This window comes from Pleurodeles waltl, chromosome 9 (genome assembly GCF_031143425.1).
Source record: "Pleurodeles waltl isolate 20211129_DDA chromosome 9, aPleWal1.hap1.20221129, whole genome shotgun sequence".
NCBI lineage: Eukaryota > Metazoa > Chordata > Amphibia > Caudata > Salamandridae > Pleurodeles > Pleurodeles waltl.
In genome coordinates, this window is record NC_090448.1 from 1012615524 (window position 1) to 1012630590 (window position 15067).

Genomic DNA, 15067 nt, shown 5'->3' on the forward strand with positions numbered 1-15067 from the left:
CGTCTGCTGGACTCTTCTGGTTGCGAGGATATATAGGACTTGTAGGTTCATCAAGAACTCTAGGTACCCAGAGCCAATAAATGAGCTGCCCCCTGCAGTGGGTTTTCATTCTATTCTGGGTGTACAGCAATTCATTTGCTGAAATATAGCAAATAGAGTAAAAAAATAGCTATCAAGAAAACCTTTGTATTTCGAAAATGGGCACAAGATAAGGTGTTGAGGAGCAGTGGTTATTTGCACATCTCTGAATTCCGGGGTGCCCATACTAGCATGTGAATTACAGGGCATTTCTCAAATAGACGTCTTTTTTACACACTCTCTTATATTTGGAAGGAAAAAATGTAGAGAAAGACAAGGGGCAATAACACTTGTTTTGCTATTCTATGTTCCCCCAAGTCTCCCGATAAAAATGGTACCTCACTTGTGTGGGTAGGCCTAGCGCCCGCAACAGGAAATGCCCCAAAACACAACGTGGACACATCCCATTTTTTGACAGAAAACAGAGATGTTTTTTGCAAAGTGCCTACCTGGGGGGAAACCTACCAAACCTGTGCATTTTTGAAAACTAGGGACCTAGGGGAATCCAAGATGGGGTGACTTATGGGGCTCTGACCAGGTTCTGTTACCCAGAATCCTTTGCAAACCTCAAAATGTGCCTAAAAAAACACATTTTCCTCACATTTCGGTGACAGAAAGTTCAGGAATCTGAGAGGAGCCACAAATTTCCTTCTACCCAGCGCTCCCCCAAGTCTCCCGATAAAAATGATACCTCACTTGTGTGGGTAGGCCTAGCGCCCGCGACAGGAAATGCCCCAAAACACAACGTGGACACATCCCATTTTTTGAAAGAAAACAGAGGTGTTTTTTTGCAAAGTGCCTACCGGTAGATTTTGGCCTGTAGCTCAGCCGGCACCTAGGGAAACCTACCAAACCTGTGCATTTTGTAAAACTAGAGACCTAGGGGAATCCAAAATGGGGTGACGTGTGAGGCTCTGACCAGGTTCTGTTACCCAGAATCCTTTGCAAACCTCAAAATTTGGCAAAAAAAAACAAATTTTCCTCACATTTCGGTGACAGAAAGTTCTGGAATCTGAGAGGAGCCACAAATTTCCTTCCACCTAGCGTTCCCCCAAGTCTCCCGGTAAAAATGATACCTCACTTGTGTGGGTGGGCCAGGTGCTAGTGCTCCCTCCGGGCTCCGTGCCGAGGACGTAATGGTTACGTCCTCGGCACAGGAGCTCTGTGCCGCGGGACGTAACCATTACGTCCGCGGCACAGAAGGGGTTAACTGGGCAGCCACATTGTGTGGTTCCACTCATTATTAATCAAAAATAGTTTTAAATGAATTTCTCTACATCTACAGCATACATTTTTCGTAACTGTCAACCACTGCCTAGATCTGAAAACTCAATTTTATCTCTGTGATTAAGAATATTTATGTTCCTGTTTAGCACGATTGTAAACAGAAGGCCAAAGGTATAATTACATCAATAAACCAATTTATGAACTCCGTTTACATCCAGATATGTGATGAATTACAATATCACCCCACTTCACTATTGTTGACTTGTGTGTAATACCATACATATTTACTTCTCAATTACTGTAGCCACAAACCTGTTTCAAGAAGTGATTTAAATGATTTGCTAATGTACCACTTTTAATTTTATTGACCTGCTGGACACTTTAAGCCTAGTCACAAGCCAGTTTTCAGTCAGTATTTGTGTATTATGTCTTAGATGTCAACGACACATGAATATTCAGGGTTGATTTACTACTGATTTTTTGTGAATACCGGTGTCCTATTGCAGAAGTAGGTGTATTTACTTGTGAATTTCCAGGAGTTATATATACTTACTCATGGAAAAAAGCTTTATACAGCACAAACCTGTTTTCCTATGAGTAATATTTATGTGTAAATCCCTTCTAGGAAAGAAGTAATACTTATTTACCAATAGAACAAGCATTAGCAAGGCAGATACTCATAGCTTCTTGGACCCCTTGGCTTTGCTAAGGTCTTTTTGTAAATTCTGTACAGCTTTGTCAAAAGGAAAAGCTTGTGTGATGAAATATGTGCGTGAATACATCACCATGCATGCCTGTGGAATGACATGGACATGGACACAAGTTTGTTCATTATTTTTATTTATGTTCCAAGATGGCAAAGCCGTTTTGAGCAAATAAAAAAAAGAAGAAGCGGTCAGTCAGCAAACGGTAGCTGCTTGGCCACCAAAAAAATCAGGAAAGAAGCTGTGTGCCAGGACTGGTGGCAGAGCATTGGAGAAGCGAGTAGGCATAAGTCTGGGATGGGGTGGGAGCAAAGGAAAGTGTGGGGCGGGCAACGGAGAAGCTTGAGGTCGGAGAGGTGGAGGGAGAAACACTGAGCATACAGGAAATGAGGCGGATATTTGAGGTTGGGAGGAACACACAGTTGAGAGAGTAAGAAAACACAACCTTCTCATGAACTTCTTAAAGTAACACAAAAAATAGTTCCTTGAAGAAGATTAGTTCAACTCTACAAGTTATCCAATCAAAAGGGTGATTAAAAAACCTACTTTGTAGGGAATGGACAAACCGAAGATGAGGAAGGAAACTCATCAAATAAGAAACAAGCAAATGAGTGACAATAGTGTCGACCTGTGGTAAGCAGTGGGCTAGTTGTAAGCCCACTCTTCTGTTTTTGGTATGGTCCACAAGAAGTCTTTCAACACAGTCAGGACCTAAAACGTTTTATGCTTCTGGTCACCATTCAGCAGTATCTTTGGTTGCTTAAGATGTGTTATTGATTTCTGTTATACTAGCCTCAGGGAATTATTAGTGCATGTCATCAAATGTTCCCATTAAGCACCAGGGATGAAGCATGTGACTAGTTCACCTTTTGTATCAAGGGAAGGAGGCAGAGCAAACCTCCAGAGGCTGAAAAGTAACTGAGTAACTATGCCTTGGAAACAGAATCCACTTAGGTGAGAATCAAATGCTGATTTTGATAAGTCGTGATGTGGGATGCAGTTTGAGTAGGAGCAGCTTCACAGAGTTCATGCTTCAGTGACTCGGGGTGGAAAATAAATAACCCTTCACTATGCAAATATCCACTTGTCTCACTGTCCATTGACTTTCGTGGTTGGTTATAATTTGGGATGTTGATACATTGCTTCCTCAAGCAATACTCTTCATTGTTGTTTTACTGCTCACACCCAACATTGTTGGGGTATCTGCCTGGACATAGCTTAATTTTTATGAGAAGATCCTACTGGTCGTAATCAGCTTGTTATTCTTTTTTTAGATGAGGTTGCATGATACTGTGGTTCCTTTAAAGCCAAATATACTAAGCATGCATCCTGGTTGGTAATACAGTTCCACTAACAGTTTTGCATTAATATAGCACATGTACACAATTCAAGCTGTAATGAAGGTGTTCATGAGAAAGGCCCAAACGTATTTGCCAAATATTCCATTATAATGTGTTTATGATATTCTTGTAATGTTCAAACACCTTTGGTTTTGTCATTTTACTATCTGATAGAGATCTCTAGTTGAAGATTCCTTATCTTAGAATGTCCCCAGGTGTCAGTCTGGATCTGGAGATTTTTGTCGAGCAGTACCCCTGTGCTCCGTTAGGTGGTGTCAATTGCCTCAGCTTCCGTCATCAGCGTCGTCCATGCCGGAAGTGTATTTCTACTCTTGGAGAGTCAAGGGTTTCAAACCCTGTGGATCCTGTCATTGGGCGATGTCTGTGACAGGTCTGAACCTTGTGTGCCTTTGATGTTTGGAGTCCTATTCGAAGTGCTGTGCGTGAAGCTTTGAGGGAGCGGGTGCTTGACTTCACGTAAGTCCCGATCTCTGTTAAGAGGAAGGTCTTGGGATCATCCCACTCCAAATCCTCTGGGCAATCAAGTAAGTCGAGGCATAAGAAGTCAAAGATAGTGAATTGCGCTTCGATTTCACCCCATCAGACGAAATGAGGGACCTTTGTCGATCTAGGCCTCCTTCTGCGCGGAGCATGTGTCTGGGCCTACTCTGCACCTCCCCGAGTTTCCGGGAGTCGAAGTGATCCCTGCCCAACTCAAGAAGTTTTATGAGGCCATGCGCCTCATTTTTAATTCAACTCTGCTGGCACGCCTTTGGGCCCAGTGGAGTCAGAATGGGCCCCTTTGGATTCTGCACCGGCGGTTTTGGCCTCGGCTCTGAGGGGTGCCCATGGATCCCTTGCTGAATCTGGATGATTGCTGGTCACACCACTTCAACCTTACCCAGCGTCAGCCCCTACGTCATCGCTCCCAGAGCCTCCTGTGCCTCAGAGTGGTGTGGCTCCAATCCTCATTGTCGACTCCGATATGGAGCTGAATCTGGCGCTGACAGAGGCCTTGCCCTCTATGTCTGAGCCTTATTCCTTTGGGCTAGGCTACGGTGAGGAATAGGAGGGGTAACTTGACCCTTTGGAATACCAGCTCCAAGACCCCATTGACTTGCGTACGGACCTGGGAGAAGCCAGTGGACTGGATACCACCCCAGATACAGGAATGCTATCTCCTGCTACCGTGGCTATGGAGGAAGGAGCTTCATATTCTGTGGTGGTGCAGTGAGCAGCCGAGGTCCTGGACCTTAAGCTGCCTTCGGTGGCAGTTAGGTCTGACCTCCTGACAGAGTTGCCTCTGCCTGGGGCTTCATCCTCTGAACCTCTGCTTCCCTTTAATGAGGCCCTTAACAATGTCCTACTGGGTACCTGGTCAAAACCCAGCACAGGGGCCACTTAAAACAGGAAAAGTGCCTGCCGCAATCACCTGAGACCAGATGACCCAGATTTCCTGATGCAACACCCCACCTCTGAAAGCTTGGTTATCCAAGCCCCCACCACCCACAGCATGTTCCCTTCCGCACCCCAGGATATGGAATCCAAGAGGCTGGACACACTTGGGAAGAAGATGTTTCCTTCCGCCAGCCTGGTATTGCGGTCTGTGAACACACATGCCTCTTGGGGCTGTTATTCCAACACGCTGTGGGATCTGGTTGCACAGGTGCTGCCACAGGTCCCGGAGGAGGCATGGGCTGTACTTTCCCAAGCAGTTACTGATGGGAAAGACACAGCAAAGTTCACGATCTGACGTAGACTGGGCATGACCTACTTACTCGGCAGAGTGGTTGCTTCGACAGTGTTCTTGGGTCACCATACATGGTTGAGGATATCTGCCTTTTCAGGGGATGTCCAGGCTCATCTTATAGACATGCCCTTTGATGGCACCCATCTCACCGGATAGAAAGTAGACTCGGTGCTCTAGCTCTTCAAGGATTCTCATGCTGCGGTCGGGTCTTTAAGCCTTGCGGTGGCCCCTCGTCTCCCTCAGTCTGCTTTTCACGGCTTTTGTGGCTACGGAAGGCGCACCCATCCACATCCGTTTCCTTCCCGCCACTGTACCGCGCAAGCTGCTCAGCCTCTGGGTGGCCCGTGACATAGGATCCACCATCCTTGTGGATCAGGGAGCCAGCGGTCTGGGCAGTCCACCGCCCCCGGTAGTCTCCTCCAAACCCTCCTAATTTGACCATTCCCCACCAGGGACCAGACAGAGGCAGGATCCACCATCACCTGCTGTGCTGGAAATCCATCACGTCAGACAGGTGGGTGTTGCAGATAGTCCTAAGGGGCTATTTCCTCCCCTTCAAGACTTCCCCTCCATCCATGCCACCATACTATGATTGGATGATGGAGCATTACTTGTCACTTCTCAGAGAGGAAGGTACAGTTAGGCTCTTTAATGTAGGCCAATCCATCACCTTGTCTACTTTTTACGCACTCCTGCATCTTAATAAGGAAGAGGAGAGACTCCAGCACCTGGACCCAAAAAGAGCATTGGCTTTCTACCTTGATGGTACCAAAGAGTTCTGCCTGGTTGTGGTTATGTGGGTGCAAAGAAAGGTCGGGCAGTGCAGAAGAGAACCATCTCCAGATGGGTAGTTCCCTGCATTAAAATGTGCTACGCACTGGTTAAGAAGCAACCCCCTGAGGGCCTGTGTGATGATTCTACGAAATCTAAAGCTGCGACCACTGTTTTAGCGTACAGAGTTCCAGTCTTTGACATCTGTCAGGCAGCAACGTGGGCATCTTTGCACACGTTTACCGAAAACTACTCCCTGGACAGTCTGGCCCATAGGGACAGCACTTTGCCCGTTCAGTTTTACAGAACGTTCTAGTATGATCTTAGTTCGCAGTCCCACCTCCTGGGATGGTATTGCTTGGGTATCTATTCTAAGGTAAGGAATCTTTGACTAGATGTCTCTATCAAATGGACAAGTTACTTACCTTCGGTAATGTCTTATCTGGTAAAGAAAATATCTAGTTGCAGATTCCTTACCGATCCACCCAAGCTCCTCGCTCAGCAAACTGATTTCTAGAGATTGGGACTCCCTTTCAGGGCCCTAGTTTTGACATACCAGTGGTCAGTGTTCTTCATGGCTCTGCGCTTCTGTCATTGAATGTCATAAATAGAAACTGATGTCAATGCACCGGGGTGGCGCCTATATAGGACCCGCAACCCTATATATGGCGCAGACGACACCTAACGCCGCGCAGGGGTACTGCTTGAGAAAAATCTCCAGGTCCAGACTGACGCCTGGGGAAATTCTAAAGTAAGGAATCTGCAACTAGATATTGTCTTTAACGGATAAGGCATTGTGGAAGGTAAGCAACTTGTCCGTTAATGCTAAGAAAGGTATGGGTTGCAAGCATCTTTAAATGAACCAGCAGTCTTTTTAATCTTTAATCATTATAACCACATAGTCAACCAACCGAACTGCTCAAAATTAATTGCTCGTGGTGGGGTGGGGTTTATACTCAAATGTTGACAGTAAGAATGGCAGATAATATTAGGGCAAGCACAAAGTTCTGCCTTTACTGCCCTCTTCTCTGCCAATATAAACCAACATCCCCATATTCGAATAAAGGTGCTGCAGCACCCTTCTTAATATAGCCCAGAGCAGCTTTTTGGGAAATGATCAGATATTTTGTAAAACTTAGTGCAACTTGTCTGCATTTAGCCTTCACTTTTGAGTTATTGTATAGTCTGGTGCAGCTAGGCTACATCTCAATCATGTTTTCAGTGGTCACTTTGAAAGTCTCCTTGAAAAGGTGGGAGTAATTGCATACCATCTGCTTATATTTGCAACATCAAACTTTCAAAAACATTCTGTCATATTTAGTTATTTGAAAAGGATTAAGTCTTTGGTTTCCTTCTTGTATATTGAGATTACATTACTTCCGACCCTAGTTTTATTCAAGAGTTTCCTTGGACTAGGGTTAGAAGTAATGTAATCTCAGTATACAAGAGACTCCCCCTAGATCTGCATCCAAGTTGACGCTCTGAAATGGATTGCATGTTTTTTCTCCGAATGAACACAGAGAATCCTCCTTCCTCACTTCATTTTGCAACCCAAGCCCATAATCTGTGGAGTTCCGTAGAGATCGTCCCTCAGCCCCACCCTCTCCAACACCTACATGACCCCACTGCCCAACATCGTAGGAAACTATGAACTAAACATCATCTCCCACGCGGATGACACTCAGCTCATCCTCTCGCTATCCAAAGACCACTCCACGACAAAGGCCAACTTTCACCTCTGCATAAACAGAATTGCCGAATGGATGAAGGACAACTGTCTCAAACTCATCACTAACAAAACTGTAGTCCTGCTATTTGGAAACACAGTATCGTCAACCTGCTTCCTCACCCTCCGCATGCTATGCAGGATCCTCAAGGGGCTCCCCATCGACACCAGGCACACAGGCCCTCATCAGTAGCCGCTTGGACTATGGCACAGCTAATTACTCCACATAATATATAATTGAGATCTTGCATGGCATCTTTGATATTATCCCTGCAACATTTGCAATAAAATTATTGATAAGAAAACTGTGGATGGTGAAGGTGCGAGTTATAGTTACCTTAGGGTGCGAGTTATAGGTACTTGAAAGAACTGTAACTATAACTGATGAATTTCTATGGTTTTGTACGAGTAAATTAAGAACCTATCTATAAAGTCTCAGTAACCTTTGTTATTTTCAATAAATTTCTATGTTTTTTAATGTAAAATAATTGTAATTATTATATGTCCTTCCAACAACTTCCGCGCACGGCCTCTTGCCGTGCGTGGCAGGCATTGGTCGCAAGGTCAGGCCTGCAACCAATCTCTTATAACCACCCAACCCTTTGCCACGCAGGGCCTTTGGCCCGGCTCAGCGCTGGTTGACCACAGGGATTGTCTCTCACAGTGGATCTGTGAGTGGGTGCATGAGTGTCTGAGTGGGTCTGAAAGTGGGTGTGTGAGTCTGAGTGGGTGCATGACATCTGAGTGGGTGTGTGAATGGGTCAATGAGTCTCTGAGTGCATGTATGAGTGAATGAATTAGTGTATGAATCAGTGTGGTGTTTCTTTAAAAAAAATTCACATTTGCGAATATTTAACAAATAATTTGTAAAAACTCTTGAATTTTCACAAATATTTTGCATATTGATGCAAAATTAGTTTAAACCCATAATTTGCCCCTAATTTTCACTCCTATTGACCGTGTCCTGTGAAATAAAATGTCGGCCACAACTTTCTAGTCTGGTTGCTGTCGGCCAATCACAGCACTTCTTTTCGCACGCGCATTAGTGGAAATTTGCAAATTTTAGTGAAATAATCGCAAAGTCGCAGCAGCCAAAGATATACAAATTTGGATTTACCTAAATTTATCAAAAACTACAAAACAGATTGACACTAAATAAGCGAAAGCACAATCAGCATACCAACAGCTAGCTTTTTGCCATATTTGGTGTAATTTCGTCCAGATGTTTGGGCTGTAGACATGTCTAAAGGTCCTATGGGAATTAACATGGTAAATGCAACATTTTTTCACCACTCTGTTTTCTTGGCCCCCGTTTGACTAATCACTCCCAAACTTTCTGTGTGCAACAAAAATCACTGCAGTACTTTTTGGGGGAAATTTCTTGAAGATTCATCAAATGGCGCCAAAGATAAAGGCAAGTTAAAAAATGCTTTTTCTATGGAAACATGGTCCTAACTATAACTACTTTGTGGTGACGGCCACTAAGAAATATATGGAAAATGTCACTTACCCAGTGTACATTTGTTCGTGGCAAGTAGTGCTGCAGATTCACATGCTATTCCGCCATCTAGTGTTGGGCTCAGAGTTTTACAAGTTGTTTTTCTTCGAAGAAGTCTTTTCGGAGTCACAGGATCAAGTGACTCGTCCTCCCGGTCATACTGTGCATGGGCATCGACTCCGTAGTTAGATTGTTTTCCGGCAAAAGGGTGTAGGATGGAGTGATAGAGTTTAATAATATAAATGTTGTATAGAAATAGTAAGTAAGAATAGATGTCCATGCAAATGTATATACATATGTACAAAAGAGAAAAACCTGCAACAACTACAGGCTTTCAGGGAGAGGGTAGGTGCATGTGAATCTGCAGCACTACATGCCACAAACAGATGTACACTGGGTAAGTGACATTTTCCATTCGATGGCACGTGTAGCTGCAGATACACGTGCTATGCATAGATTACAAAGCAGTTACTTTCCCCAAAAATAGCAGTGGCTAGCCTGTAGAAGTTGGAGTTGTTTGAAATAATGTTCTTAAGACAGATGGTCCAACATTGGCCTGCTGCTTTGAAAATACATCTACACAATAATGCTTTGTAAATGTATGTGGTGTTCACCATGTGGCAGCTTTACATATGTCTGCCATTGGTATGTTTCCTAAAAATGCCATAGATGCACCTTTCTTCCTAGTGGAATGTGCTTTAGGTGTGATTAATGCCTTAATGTAACATGTTTGTATGCATATAACAATCCATCTTGCCAACCCTTAGAGATAGGATTCCTTTTATGTGGTTGTTGAAAGGCAATGAAAAGCTGTTTTGTTTTTCTGAATTGTTTTGTTCTATCTACACAGTACATTAGAGCTCTTTTAAGGTCAAGAGTGTGAAGGGCTCTTTCTGCAATTGAATCTGGCTGTGGGAAAAAGACTGGCAATTCCACTGTTTGGTTTATGTGAAAAGGTGATGCCACTTTTGGCAGAAATTTTGGATTAGTTTGAAGTACAACTTTATGTTTGTGTACTTGGAAACAAAGTTTCTTCAAGAGTGAATGCTTGTATTTCACTAACTCTTCTCAATGATGTAATAGCCACTAGGAAAGCAACTTTCCATGTTAAGGATTGAATCCCTCAAGAATGCATGGGTTCAAAGGGTGGGCCCATTAGTCTGGTGAGTACAATGTTGAGATTCCAAGTCGAAACAGGTGGTGTTCTAAATGGAATAATACACTTTAGTCCTTCCATGAAGGCTTTTATAACTGGGACTCTAAAGAGAGAGGTATGTTGAATAGTTTAAAAGTATGCTGATATTGCAGTAAGGTGGATTTTAATAGATGGAAAGGCTAGATTTGACTTTTGCAAATGAAGTAGGTAGCATACAATATCTTGTATTGATGCTGTAAGTTGGTCAGTATTTTTAGATTGACAGTAATAAACAAATATTTTCTATTTACTAGCATAGCATTGCCTAGTTGTAGGCTTGCTTGCTTATTTGAGAACTTCCATGCATTCTAATGGAAGTTGTAAGTATCCACATTCTATGACTTCAGGAGCCAAATCGCTGAGTTGAGAGCACTGGAATTTGGTTGTCTGATTTGTCCTTTGTTTTGTGTTAACAAATCTGGTCTGTTAGGGAGTTTGGAATGAGGTACTACAGACAGGTCTAGGAATGTTGTGTACCAATGTTGACGTGGCCATGTTGGGGCTATGAGTATCATGGTCAGAGATGTTGGACGTAGTTTGCTGTTGTGATGAATGTGTCCTGCCCTGTTATTTTAGGTAATACATGGTCTTCATGTTGTCTGTTTTTATCAGAACAGTCTTGTGTTTGAAAAGGGATTGAAACGCTTTTAGGGCAAGAAACACAGCCAATAATTCTAGGTGGTTTATGTGAAATTGTTTCTGTTTGGGGTCCCATTCAACTTGAATGGTATGCTTGTTGAGATGAGCTCCCCAACCTGTTGTCAATGTGTCATGACCGTCACTTCATTAGATTGCTGAGATTCCACCACTGAAGGGACCATTGTTATGAGAGGTATTGTTGTAAGGTTAATCTTGAATGTGGGACTATGGCTATGCAAGATGCAATCATCCCTGGAAATTTCATGATAAATCTTACAGTGTATTGTTGATTTGGCTGTATGTGTGGTATGAGATTTTGGAAAGCCTGTATCCTTTGTGTATTTGGATATGCTAGGGCTTTTTGAGTATTTAGAATAGCACCTAGGTAATATTGTACCTGTGCTGGTTGAAGGTGAGATTTCTGGTAATTTAGAGTGAACCCTAGTGTATGTAGGGTTTCTATTACATACTGAGTGTGTTGTTGGCATTGTGTAAAATTGCTTGATTTTATTAGCCAATCGTCTAGATATATAATATAATGATTATCGGCACGACAAGTTTTGATCAATTGATGTTATTTCACTTTCTCTGTGAGCATCTGTAATTAACATTTTAATGTTTTCGGTATGGATGGTTGTATTGTTTTAAGGTCCAAATCCCAAAAAACCTCTGACATCAAGAAGCCCTAAAAATGTGAAAGCCTCCTTCCCTTTTTAGACTTCCTGCTCCTCAAACACTGCATGTACCTCATGTAGACCTCTGTGTTGAGCAACCTACCTGAAGCTCAACCCCACCAAGTCAGAATTCTGGTTATTCACCAAGAACAGCAAACAAGAACTATACTAAACCTGGCTGAATCGCATGAAACAAGATAGGTCTGAAACCCAACTTTTATCCAATGCCAGGTCACATGGATCCACTATGGACATCAAACTCATCCTCAAAGAGAATAATACAAAGCAAACCAAGACTGGTTGGTAACAGCCTTCTTTGCTTAAGGAAGTGAAACCATTCCTCACAGAGTGCAGCTTCTGAACTGCCTATTAAACCCTCATACTCTTGCATCTAAATGGTGGCAACACCCTGGAACTTAGACTCACCAGTGGCTCCCCTGAAAGGCATACTACACACCACAGCAGATCTCATCAGGGACCTCAAGACATATGATCACCTCACCCCCAGAATCATGGTGTCCTACTACCACCCCCCACCCCCTGCCCAGAAGCCTTGCCCGTCTATAAACCCTGCTGTATTATTTACTGAGTCATTATGATCAGCACCCTAGCCTATCTGGGTGAGGTGCACACCACCTCTAGTGGAAAAGTGCAAAACATAAATAACATAACAGTCCTTCTCCATGTGTCCTCCCATGATCTGGAGCAGCATCCCTCTATTTAAGAGGACTGACCCAATCCCTCTTGAATGCTGACAAGAGCTGAAGACGCACCTCTTTAAAGAACACTATCACAGCAGACTAACTTTCTGCTTCCTCTCTCAGAACCCAACTTGCTCTGCAGCCAGTGGTTGAGTATTTATTTCACTTCAACACTTCAGTGCAATTTGGCTTTGTTCACAGTATGCAAATATCATATACATGTGTACAGTATGGTTCGGTTGGCTTTCAACCTGAAATGGAAATTTGATACTTTTTTCCAATGGAGGAATCTGGAAGCCTCCCTAAAATCTACACGCTGAATTATGGCAAAATAATTTCCTGTTTCCTTAATTCATAGGCTTTTTTGTACCTATACGTTTTCATCACATATGGTTGTTATCTTTATTCCTCTGTGCCCGAGAATATCCAGTTTTTTCCCCCTGTAGTGCTCTCTTCCATATACATTGTTAACCAGACGTCCCTTCAGAAGCCACTTGTGCAAAGAAGAGTTCAATTTGATTCTGTCATATCTATCATCCACTCGTTAACATTTCTGAAACGTAATCCTAACAGTATGGAGTCTTTGAACAAGTTTTACATGACTGTAGTTTAGTTCTTCGACCATCTTTTAAACTATGAAAGTTCACTTGTCTGAGACACTGTTTATACTACTCATAATGTGCGTTCCTTGGGAACAAGGGTACTATGATGTTTGTTTCAATTTCATATTTTTTCTTTAGTTTGATGAACTGATGTGGTTTTACAGCATGCTGCAGTATTCCAGGCCTTAATGGGTGGGAACAAAATGTGAAATGAATGATATCACCCCTCTCATGAAACATTGCATGGATAGAAATGGGCATGCACTTTATATGATTATATAATATTTTAAAATACATTTGATGAGGTTTAAATATATACATGTAAAAATACTGAAGACTTGCTGTTTGGGGGAGGGGGCTTTGTTTGTAATGGATTATAGGCTGTGCCTTTAAACAAGTGTTTGTAATTTACATTGCAATGTATATATTGTGTACCTCTTTTTCTCTAGCTTTTACAAGAAGCTGAAGGGTGGGGTGAAAGGTTCAGCGAGCTTACCGAACAAACTAAAATGTTTGAGTCATCTAAGAGGGACCTGGAGGAAGCCCTACACAATAAGGAAAGTCAAGTAAAGGTAAATCAGAAGTAGAGTTTGAGATTTCTTTATTATAGAGTTCTGAGATGTGAAATTTTTTTAGTGTAGTTTCTTTACATTCAGAAATCTGTGTTGGTGAGTTAGTTCAACATTTTCTATGTGATTTTGTCCATACTTTGACCTTCCCCTGAAGCTGGTAGCTGTATATCCATCCCTTTAAAAGTATCACATAGATGTCTAAATAGGAAATTTGGATTTGCCCTCTGCATCATGGAAAAGCAGAAATAACTACTTTGTTGTGCCCTTCATAAGTATGCAACTTAGAATAGTTGGTTTGAAATGTCCTATATTAGGCTTCTCCAACAAGTAACTTGTGAACTACTGGTAGATCTCAGCGATCTATAAGTAGCTCTCCTGATTGCAGCCCAGCCTACTAAATGATAACCTTTTGCTTGGTTGAATTAATGTATGCATACCAAAAGTATTTGGGACAAAGTTATTTTATCTGATAGAGACTTCTAGCTGCAGATTGCTTTTCCCCATGTGTCAGACTGGATCCAGAAATCTTTGCTCCAGCAATACCTCTGCGTGCACCCTCGGTTGGCTCCATTCAGCTCTGCATGGTATTGTCGTTGGCGCAGATCTGGAGGGAGCTACCCTTCTGTTGCTTTTTGACAGGCCTTTTTTCGACGTTTGCCGAGAATTTCTCTTCACTATGTTGAGGATGTCATATAAGGATGCAGGGCTCAAACCGTGTGACGCCTGCCGGTCACCGCACCATGTCAGTTAGGGACCCCATCTCGTTTGTCTCTAGCACCTTGTGCGCAACTACGACACCAAGCCGTGCCCGGACTGCCAGGCCATGGTGCCGAAAGCCTGGAGGGAGTAGTCCCTAAAGCTGCTTGTGGCCTGGGAGTCGACAACACTGGCATGCGCGACTCCTCGGACGTCTCATTCCTGGTCAAGGAGGTCACGGGACGGCTCCAGGAGCCCTAAGTCCTCTTCGCCACACTTGGCGAAGAGGCACAAAATGAAGAAGTCCAAGAGGACTTGATTTCACCTCGTCCGTTGGCCAACAAGACGAGAAGGGAACATCAGCGTTCCTAGCATGGTTCTCTAGAGCTGCTGCCCAGTTCGACTCTTGGCCTCTGCCCGTTTCCGGGAGGTGAATTGACTCCCGCTCAGATTAAGGAATTTTATGAGGCTATGCACTGCATATTAGAGCGTGCCGGCCCATCTGACGCACCTTCGGGCCTTGCGGGGTCGGAGGAGGCCCCTTCAGGTCCCATTCCAGCAGATCCAGAGCAGCGCTGGTCGTACTCAGGTGACCTTCTACAGCGCTGGTCCCGACACCTATGCTTCTGGCGGTGTCCACCGGTGGCACCAGCCCCATTCTGATTTCCGACGATCCAGAGCCGATGATGGCACCCACTGGTGCCAGATCGTTGGCCTGAGCCTTATTTTTCACAGTCAGGCATGAGAGACGATTGGGAGGGATCCCAGGACCCTTTTGAACACCAGTTGGAGAGATTCTTGGACTGGTATAAGGAGCTAGGAGGCCCCAGTGGACTGGACACCTCTCTAGACACTGGCTTGCTCTCCCCTCCTCTATGGCTACGGAGGAGGGAG

General features: G+C 43.6%; 1 protein-coding gene across 5 annotated transcripts in view; it reads left to right on the plus strand.

The window, feature by feature from the left end:
- MIA2 (MIA SH3 domain ER export factor 2) overlaps window positions 1–15067 on the plus strand; it is a 551575-nt gene that overhangs the window by 379250 nt on the left and 157258 nt on the right. For all 5 annotated transcript variants that reach the window (XM_069208615.1, XM_069208616.1, XM_069208617.1 and 2 more), the window contains one exon: window positions 13355–13477. In XM_069208615.1, the coding sequence (XP_069064716.1) occupies window positions 13355–13477 (123 nt within the window). The remainder of the gene's footprint in view (window positions 1–13354; window positions 13478–15067) is intronic.